At 39.5% G+C, this 10,236-nt stretch overlaps 1 protein-coding gene across 3 annotated transcripts; it reads left to right on the top strand.

Annotated features, from left to right (window-relative positions):
• Positions 1 to 3,196: 3,196 nt before the first annotated feature.
• On the top strand, positions 3,197 to 10,038 carry MRPL42 (mitochondrial ribosomal protein L42). 3 transcript variants are annotated; one of them, XM_027732296.2, is made up of 6 exons: positions 3,197 to 3,454; positions 4,288 to 4,447; positions 5,790 to 5,853; positions 6,777 to 6,861; positions 8,134 to 8,297; positions 9,544 to 10,038. In XM_027732296.2, exons 1-6 carry the CDS (start codon positions 3,212 to 3,214, stop codon positions 9,587 to 9,589), a joined length of 762 nt encoding a protein of 253 aa, XP_027588097.2. In that variant the 5' UTR covers positions 3,197 to 3,211; the 3' UTR covers positions 9,590 to 10,038. The 3 variants fall into 3 exon arrangements, with proteins under 3 accessions (XP_027588097.2, XP_039234172.1, XP_039234171.1); XM_039378238.1 differs by lacking the exon at positions 3,197 to 3,454 and adding an exon at positions 3,465 to 4,006; XM_039378237.1 differs by lacking the exon at positions 3,197 to 3,454 and adding an exon at positions 3,465 to 4,010.
• Positions 10,039 to 10,236: the final 198 nt, after the last annotated feature.

Below are 10,236 nucleotides of genomic sequence, written 5' to 3'. Positions count from 1 at the left end.
GGTGAGTTCACATAAGGGACAGAAGATTGTTAGCAATCTCTGATGAACTTTGCAAGTGATATTCCATTGCAGCGATATGAAAGAGAAGACTAACGATATGGTAATTCTCCTGGTGGCTGCCCTCCTGTCTGGAATCAGAAATTCCCCCCAGAGAACCACCTAGCATTTGTTATGTGGAAAAAAATTATAATGATTGAAAACAAGCAGTACAGGCTGTAGCTTCAAATTAAAGAGCTTTTGTTGATCTTCACAATCTCATTGATTAAGCCATTAACGACTCAATACTACCAGCCTAAAAAATCCCACCATTAGAAGATTTGTTGGCCACATTCATCAGTAACATTAGAAACTCTACTTTTTCAAACTTGAGAGCACACATATCTGCAACTCGTGCCTATATGCAGTCCTCAGGAAGTACATATGGCACTGAAGAGTAAAAAAATTGTCTTGATTAAAGCAAATAAATTGATTAGGAAACAGTAATGTAGGAGTACCACAGAAGTCTTCTTATATTGCAATCATGACTAACATACTCAAGCATATTGAAATTTAGTAGTTTTTATTGGGAGACCATTTTTAAGGGGCTAGCGAGAGGTTTTAATTTTTTTTTTTTAACAGTTGCTGCTCAATATAGAGGAGATTAAAAAAAAAGTGTCTCACACTGCAGAAAGAAACAGGTGTGATTTTCAGTCATCTCCAGTTGTGAAAGGAGTTAATTTCAAGGTTTCCACTCGACAGCAAAGAATTTTTGTCTCCTGAATGGGTGAACAGTATCGGTTTGAGAAAGCCTCTAAGAATCGGCGGTGTCAATCACAGTCCTCATCATCACTGTGTTTAGGCAATCTTTTAAAGAAGCTATGACAACTAAGTCATGAGCACCTCCAAGGCAAGTCAGAGAAGCCTTAAGTTTATTTAGTATTTCCTAGGAACCTAGACCAAGCCTTAATGTGCTTGTGTCCCAGGTTCACACACAAACACACACATAGCACACACGACAGACCGGGTTCTGTGCTAAGGGACCACTGCAAGATGCATTTGCATACAGGGGTGTCACACTGCAGCCAACCAGGAGAAAGGCAAGAATCCTGAGCCGGTCTGTTGTTGTCACAAACTGCTCCTGGTGAGAGTGACTTTGAAATACCTCCGTTTATCCCCGTTATGCCTATGGACAAGATATTCCTGAAGCTCACTCCTTAAATGAAGTTTCATTCCTAACTTTTAATTTCCAGAGAGCACTTATTTCACACAGTTTATAACCATTTAATTTTTTTTCAACACTGTCCTTGAGTTTAAAATCCTCAACATGTTTTATTTGTCCACTGTCTTGCTTGTATTCAGCTTCAAAAGGCTGTCCTTTATCCAGGGGTGGCCCTCATCCTAGTACAAGGACTTCCTTGTGGGAATCATGAGCCAGTGCACAACAGAAGATATGTAAAACTGTATTGCTTCTGTTCAGTGCTTGATCCAGATCAGACACACACACTGCTGCACACTGCAAGAAACTTGATAGAATGACAAAGTGAGTTGATCTCCACAAATCTGGAGGAGTCTTACAATGGAGTTGTTATCTCTCACCTTGGCTGCATCTCTCCAAGTAGTATGTAATACATTTTGGCCCACCTCTAGTCCCTTTTTCTAAGGATTGATTCTATGATCTACTACTGCAAGAAGCTCCAAAATGGATGTCTTCCATCTTCCACTGTAAGGAAAAATACTCACAGAGAAACCTTTGCTACTGCTAATGGGAATGATCAGCTATTGACTAGTGATTTCTGGCTATACTTCTGTTATACTTCTGGAAGTTATTAGCGTAACTACAACTCTGCAGCTACAGAATCAAGTTAGACGTGACTGAAATTGTGAGGCTTCCACCGATGATGACGTGAAATTGCAGTACCACAGCCAGCGATCAGAAAAGATGCAATGGTTTGAAGATATCTGGAAAAGGTTGCAGCCTTTTAAAAGGCATTAGCTAAGAGTTTCTAAAAGAGTAATGCTGTGAAAGGAATAGAGACAGAACCTACAGATGTGAATTAGAGAGGTTTTATGGACGTTCGAAAGCTTACAGTGCTGGAGCCATTTCAGATACTAAAACTGCAGATCAGATAATTGATTTTTGTATCTTCTTCTTGTCTTTTATCAATGTTGTGTAAATATAATCTTATCTTTGAAACGCTTTTTGACTCAGTCTTCAAAAGAAGCAAAGCAAGTAGCCCCAGAACAGCAATGTGCCTGGGGTATTCCGGTGAATTTTCAGCATGCCTTAAATATTGGAAACATTCTATTTCATCTACAGAAACTCAGGCGTTCCCTGAGGAAAAGTATTACAGGTACTGCGAGGGTTTGGCAGGCTGAACAGAGGGAGCTGCTGTTGTGTAATTTAACCCAGAAAGCAAGCAGGCTATGCTCGCAAGCTTGTGAAAATAACCAATAATGTTAGAGGTGTCCCTTCAAATTATGGGATCAGAGGGGGTTGTTTTGCAGATAACAAGACTATGGCACATTCCTGGGACTGGCAGTTGCACTGCTGCATCTTGCTGGGGCTTTGTGCCCTCTCCCCCAGCTGAACAGCTGCTGCTGATGCCAGGGTGCCCCAGTGCCTCTGCTACGGGTTTCTGAGCCCCTGAAGCCCACTCAGTACAGGGACCACCAGAGAGCACTGAGGGCGAGTGGCAGGTGTTTCGTGACAGGTCTACGGGGTAAATCCTATGAGGAGAGGCTGAGGTAACTGGGGTGCCTGGAGAAGAGAAGCCTTGGGGATCCCTTAGAGCTCTCTACAACTATCTGAAAGGAGGTTGTAGCCAGATGGGGGCAGACCCTTCTGCCAAGCAACTAGTGACAGTGTTGTCTGCAGTGTGTTATTAACGGCTTGTTGCACACTGGCTAACGAATCTCATTTTTGTGGACAACAGGACGAGAGGAAATGGCCTCCAGCTGTGCCAGGGGAGGTTCAGGTTGAACATCGGGGGAAACTTCTTCTCTGAAAGGGTTGTCAACATTGGACTGGACTGCCCAGGGAGGTGGTGGAGTCACCATCCCTGGAGGCGTTCAAGAAACGACACTTTGTGCCACGGTCTAGTTGTCTAAGTGCAGATCGGTCACAGGTTGGACTCCATCTCGGAGGTCTTTTCTAACGTAATTCTGTTACTCTGTGTCCGCGTTGCTCCCCCTGGCCCGGCCCGGCCCGGTCTACCCTTCCCGCCACCATATTATGAAGCGGCTCGGGGCTTGCGGCCACGGCCGGGGCAGTGCTGAGGGCGGAAGGAGCAGGAGGTGGTGTCGGTATCGGTATCAGCACCACTGTAGGTGCCGGGCCCTCCTGGCCGGCCGGCCCGCACTACGTGTCCCGGCGTGCCGCGGGACGAGCCGCCGGAGCCGGAACGGGAAGGAGAGCGGGAGGGCGGCGCCGCTTCCGCCGGCGGGGCGGGCGCGGGCAGCGGGCGGTGCCGCGCAGGTGAGCGCCGGGCAGGGCCGGGCGGGAGGCCCTGGGCTTTCGGAGGGGCCGAACCGCCGGGGGTCACACTCGGGGTTTCATAACGGGGACTCTTGCTTGCTTTGACGGATTACTGATTTATATATTTTTAAGTTAAATATTTTCTTTAATTATAAAAGTGTCAGGTTTCGTGTTTCCGCGCATTGCTGGCACACGTGTCCTGTGTCTTTAAACTGTCTCCAGTTGTGTTTTTTTAAGCATCGTAATAAGTTTCTCTTTGAAGCAGTTTTTTTTTTTCTCAGTAGACAATGAAAACATAAGATGTCTTTCTGCTTCTGTGAAGTCCGGGGTAATATTTACGGTATTCTAAACGGTGTTTCTTGGTTTCTAGGTGTATTGCTTTTGAGATGGATAAACCATCTGACTTCATTTAGACAGTTTGTTAACTACAGCAGGTGTTATTTATAAGTACTTCTATTTTTATACTGGGTGATGGTATTTACATTGTGAACAAGAAGAACGTGTTTCAGGAATAATTCTATGGAGTGTGCAGAAGGAAGGATCAAATTTTAGGTGGGTGAGTACCATTAGAAAAACCTGTGAGAAGACCCAAGATTGGAAACTTTTTTAAAAAGTTAATGTTTTCAAAGACTACCTCTCAGTAAATAAAGTCTTGTACTGCTTTTGACTGTTAAAAAGGCAGGTACCAGTACCATAAATAATAAGGAACTCTAAATAATTGACAAATAATGAAGAATGTATTGCACAGATTTTATTTATCCTTAAGATTTTCAATAAATTTAATTGTTAGTCTTCTGTATCCTGAACGGTTATGAAACTGGTTTCTTTCAAAGAGTGTTCTGCAGAGAAAAAGGATACGTGTCTCTTTGAGTTTCATCAAGTCCCGGACTGGTTCCCTCTCTGCTGTCCACATGGCACTGTCTCTTAGAACTGCATGGTCCAGCCTCTTTTGGATGCGTTCGGTAGCACCCTGTAAGCCGGCCCCGCTGCACAGTAAGTAGCGATAAATTGTAGAAGTCCTGTATTAAAATTTGTTCTTTGAGAGCCTCTGTCCTGTACTGTTTAAAGTAATGGAAGCATGGAAGTGACTTTTCTATTTGAATACAGTGAAGCCTGATAGTCTGTGCTCTCTGCTAATAATTAAAGGACATCTTGATCTGGTTTTTTTTTTCCTTTTGAAGCTTTCATGGTTCACATAGGATACTCCTCTAACTTATTAGCTTGTAAATACCACCCCTCTTACCACTGATTATCACTGAAGATTTAAATTTATTTTTTCAGACTTGTAAAAAGTGGTGAGAAAAGGCTACAGTAAAATCTCATTACTTAACATAAACATTATTAGAATAAGTCGAAACAGGCAGTATTATTTCTTAGATTTTTGTCTATGTTTTAGTTGTCAATAGAAAGACATAGGAGAGATAGTAAAGGTGGTAGAAAAGACAGTAATTGAGTAAATATAATGGACATGTTACATTTTAGAGGTTAGTGGGCAAGGAAGGGAAAGAAATCTTAGGAAGAAATGCAAACTATTTACAGTATACCAGAACTCAACTTCTCAATAACTAAGACAACTTAATAACTTGTGGAAGGCAAGATGCCTATAGCATGATTCCTATGTAAGGGACTGTTACTGTTTAACACTTTACGCTAAGCTTGCATTTGGACTCTGACCTTAAAAGTCTTTTCCAATCTAAATGATTCTGTGATTCTATAAAAAAATGTAAATCAAACTGTGAGTAAGGAACTTTGAGTGATTTGTGGTCCAGGCTCCTCCTTAAAGCAGGGTCAGCTCTGCAAACACATTGGGTTGCTCAGGGCTTGCTGAGTCTTTGAATTCTCCAAGGACAGAGGCTGCACAAACCTGCTGCACTCCAGTCCCACTGTTGGCTGTCCTCATTAGGAAAGCATTTCTCTGCATATCCAGTCAGAGCCCCTGATTTTGATAATAATGTTGCTATGAATGAAATTACGATCTTCCCTGAAAGTCATATGGTAATGTTCTTTGCATATATATATATATATGTATAAGAATACTCTCTAATAACTCTGTAGCTATTTTGTTCATACTGTGACTTTTCTCAGGAAAACAATACAATTGGAAAGGTAGGTATAGGTCATAGGTACCTGGATACTGTGGGTTTTTTGATTGCATTAGAAATCTGTATAGTAAAGTGAATTTCTATTTAGACAGCATTTGGGTGTCTAACTGTGTAGGATTATAATTCTGATTAGGACTTGAAACAGAATGAAAATTGAAAACATAAACATTCTTAAATGGGCACAGCTCTGCTTGATTTTACATCAGTGTTCCTTACTTGGGTTCTTGTTGCAGAGGGAGCTGTGTATCATGCTTGCCATAAATCTACATACTCGGTTCTCCCTGAAGACTACAACTGGTATGTAAACATGCTTTGATGTGTGGCCTTTTCATGTAATGTGTATTCCAGGGCTACTTTCTCTGTCATGAAGTTGTTGTATAATGCTGTCATTTTCTGCCAGTATTGGATATATGTAATAATTTTAGCTAAAGTACTGATTCCAATAGTAATAATGATAGTGAAGTTAATATTTCAAAAAATAAGTGTAATGAAAAATTACACAGGACCCATTCTGATGATATCGACATCAGCATGTTGATGACCCCAGTACCCCTGCAGTTTTGCTTGCAGAAGAGCAAAAGTAGCTTAGAGTTGTCATTTCCATTGGTGCTCATTGTTAAGACAAAGTCCCAGTATATTTTTGCTGCTGCATGGGAAACTTGAGTAGAAATGGGAAAAGACGATACAAATATAGTGAGAAACACAGAATCCATGGCATCCATGGTTTTAGGAAGCTTAATGTGTCATGGGAAGGGGAAGGAAGGTGACAAAAGCCATATTCATGCAAAGAAATTCTCAGTAGGACATCTTGTTCGTCATCTTTTACCAAAGAGAAAAGTTGGAACCCCAAACAGAGCTTTGTTTCCAATTTTTTCATTGTAGGTGCCATATTTCTTATAAAGGCATGTTGTCCTAGAGGTCATTTTCCCCATCTGTTTAGAGTTGTATATGCAACTCTTAAAGACTTCTTGTCCAACCCATATTTCCAGCTTTTTTTAATACTTTCTTTAGCTCTTTTTTCCTCTCCATTCACAAAGAAAGATGAAGATGACTGGGGGAACAAAAAATTGGAAGTTCAGATCAAATACTTGTGACCCTTATTTTATATAGAAGATTATTAAGAATTCATAAATGCAGGGTCAAATCCAGTTTTCTTTAGGACTTGGGCTGCTCAGTTGTTCAGCATTTCTGAAAATTATAAGTTTGTTTTATTTTCATAGCAAAGTGGAACTTGCAGTGACATCAGATTTGAAGACAATTGTCTGCTACCACCCTTCGCTTGAGATTCCATATGAGCATACAAAAGTATGTGCAAACGTACACATTTATATTTCTTACTCTTGTAAAGGCATTTATTAGTTCATAGGTTTGAGTCTTTAGGGCATCTTTTTTAATTTGAAATACTGAGATACTTTTTAGTATGTGATCAACATCTCTATGAAGTAAGTGAATGATGAATACAGCTGCTGCCACAAGGAGAAACTTAGTTGAATTGAGGGAAAGTTGCAGAGTAAGAAAAGCTCAGATATCACAGCACATAGTAACTCAAATAGAATTAAACAGGGCACTCGGATACTTGGGCACTGCAGAGAAAACTAGTGTCTGTCTATGAACTACTCAAAGAGGATGATCAGAATGCAGATTATAGTGCACATATGCCACAATCTGGGCAAGAGAATATAAAGAAATGTTGCCTCTACTGTTTTCAACTCAAACTTTAAATTCCATTCAGCACTCTTGAGCCAAAAAAAACCTTTAAATACTGATTTTTATCTATCAGTAGTACTTTCAGTGTGTTCTTTACATTGATGAAAGTAAGTCTAGTGTTGTGATTTAACATCTAGATAAACTTTTCTAGTGTACACTTCTTGTTTGAATTTCCAGTTCTCATGTGCTAGTAAAATACTGCATCTGGTAGCCATGTTGCTGAAGTACCCAATGTGACAATTCTCTATTGAAACTTAAAACCTTGTAGCACTCTTTGCGTGCAAGTTATATATTGGTATTTTTGAATCTGTCAGTTGCATGTTCCTCAGGAAAAACAGGTGAAACAAGGAAAAATATTTATAATAGTGCTAGTAGTTAGGTTTCCAGTTGAAAACAAACAACTTTGTCTTAGCTGGTGCATAAAAAATTAGGAAGTGACATTCTTCTCAAAGGTACACATCAGCTAAAAACTTTTTAGCAACAATGATTGTCACTATGAATAAAATTCTAATTAGGAATAATATGGATACTTCTGTATTAGTAGAACTGAAGCTTATGATCCAGCTAGTGAATTTTAAGAATGAGATCAGCAATAATGATGACAAGAATGTTGGTGTTAGGGGTAGGGTAATCAGCTGGAGCACCTGGGGTAATTAGATATTTCTAGACATCTGCTCCACAGTGGTGTGGTTTCATTTGGGATGGGCAGGCAGGGGCGATAAACAGCTTGTACAATTGCAGGCATTTTTCTGTATTCCTTTGGTTTCAGCTGTTAGACAGCATTACAGTTTACTCTTATGTAGCCTGGCTTTTTGACTTTCTCAAAAAAAAAGAGAAAAAGGATATACTTATACATTACTGTTTTTATAGCCCATACCACGGCCAGATCCAGTGAATAATAAAGAAGAAAACCTTGATCAAGTTTTGAAATCCAGATTGAATGAAAAAGAGCTAAAGAACAAAAGAGGTCCTACAATTGAAGAGCTCAGCAAAATGTTTTACACAACTAAACATCGCTGGTATCCTGTGGGACAGTAAGTATTTTCTTTTCAATGTTTGTTCCTTTTAGCAGTAAAAGGAAATACAGGAATAATTTAATGACCAGATGCAATCTAGGATGAGTCATGTGAGACAAGATATGTGGACTATTACATAAAATTTTAAATGCAGTGTTGTGTAAATGGAAGACTGTATTTCATGAGGGTTTTTTTAACACTGCCTCTTTGTTTGGTAGCCTTTGCCTCTTTTGTCACAGTGTCGAAATTTCTCATACCATCTAGTTAGTTACTGGTTTGGGTCATTTATTAAAGTTACATAACAGAATCTAGTATGTAAAATACCCTCAGTGGACATAACCAAATACAGCTTGGAAACATGCATTGTCTATTCCTTAACAACTTTTCTGAAAAAAGCCCTCAGTGGGATAATTCCCAGACTTAAGAGCAGTAGAAGTTTTTCATTTGAAATGGTGAAAACTTCACCTTGGTGTGCCTTGTATTCAGAAATCGAGGAAGAAAGGTGCAAATATGCATGACTGAGCTTAAAGAAGAACTATGTACATTCAGATATACTAATGGAAACAAGCAGCATTCTGGTTTGTGCTACTCCCAGTCCATGTTACTACATATTTTGGTAGCTGCTAATTTTATAACTATGAAGACATAACACACACAAATTTTTGGGGGTTTATTGTCTGCAGAAAACTTTAATTAATGTGCTTTGGGAGTAGATATAAGGAATGGAATGGTAGGACTTTCATGACCAAAGGGTAGCTGTCACTTTAATGAGGATCAAACAGGATCTATCTTGTCTTAGGGTGCATAATTAAGAGGAAAATATGGATCATTTTTTGTTGTTAAGAATTTGTTTTTCAGTTTGTCTGTAAAATACTACACTATTTAACACACAGTCTGGCTCAACTCCTTTAAACATCAGGTGTCTGTTCTATAGCAATCATTTTAGCCAAAGGGAAAGCTGACCATGTAATAAAATTAACTTCACACAAAGGATTAAGAATAAACAGCAGCCTTTGTGCCTATTCAGCTGTAGAACTGATTGGATTATTGTGTGCTTGTAGCAGATGTAACAATAGAAATGAGTAACGTTATGTAATTCCACAAACAACAGAGATGGCATCTACTGAGTGGTGATGGGTAGTGCTTGTGTATCTTGTGTTTTGCTTACATGTGTAACCTCAGATCACTTACTGGGGGCAAAAATATCAGGAAAATAAAGACTGTCCACAGTCTTGCATTCATTGCACCCTTTTTTTTCTTCTAGGTATCACAGAAGACGCAAGAATCCTAATCCTCCCAAAGACCGATAATTAAGATAATTTCTTGATCATCAGCACTTTGCTGTTAATCTTTATTAGAAATAAAAATTACAGAAAATGAGATGTTTGGCTATAACAAAACACTTAATTTGACTGTTATTTTCCACTTTAACTAGTTGACAGAAAAATGGCACTGATGAGACAGAGCGTCAGTGAAGGCAGTTGTGCATGTGCCTGGTCAGCACATGGGCCGGTTTTAGAATGGAGAACAGGATGTAACAGGCCATGGAGTGCTCTGACTATACTTGGTCACAGCCTCATTGTTTATAAAGTGAATCCATACAAGTCTTGTGTCAAAATGGGAAGTCTAGAAATGGACACATTAGGGTTTGGTGGTTTGCTGAGGGTAATAATTTTTTTTCTTCTTTAGAAATTTAGTAACGTAAATGCAGGTAAGCTTGAATACTGAGGTATTAATAAAAGAGTGTTTATGAAAAATACTGTATGAGGTATTTATGAAAACAAATAGTTTTGCTTCTTCTGTTACACTTGTAAGATACCTGGTTCCATGTTTGATTCTACGTCGGCCAAGAGATTGTATCTAAGGCTATTGTTGTGTACTGAAAACTGGCCAACTTGGTTTTAATTTTTAGCATCCATAGAATCATAGAATTGTCATAGAATCAACTGGGTTGGAA

Source organism: Pipra filicauda, unplaced genomic scaffold (genome assembly GCF_003945595.2).
Source record: "Pipra filicauda isolate LSUMZ 115617 unplaced genomic scaffold, ASM394559v2 scaffold132_size2486313_pilon, whole genome shotgun sequence".
Classification (NCBI taxonomy): Eukaryota; Metazoa; Chordata; class Aves; order Passeriformes; family Pipridae; genus Pipra; species Pipra filicauda.
The sequence above is the reverse complement of the archived record's forward strand: the minus strand, read 5'-3'. Positions and strand labels throughout refer to the sequence as shown.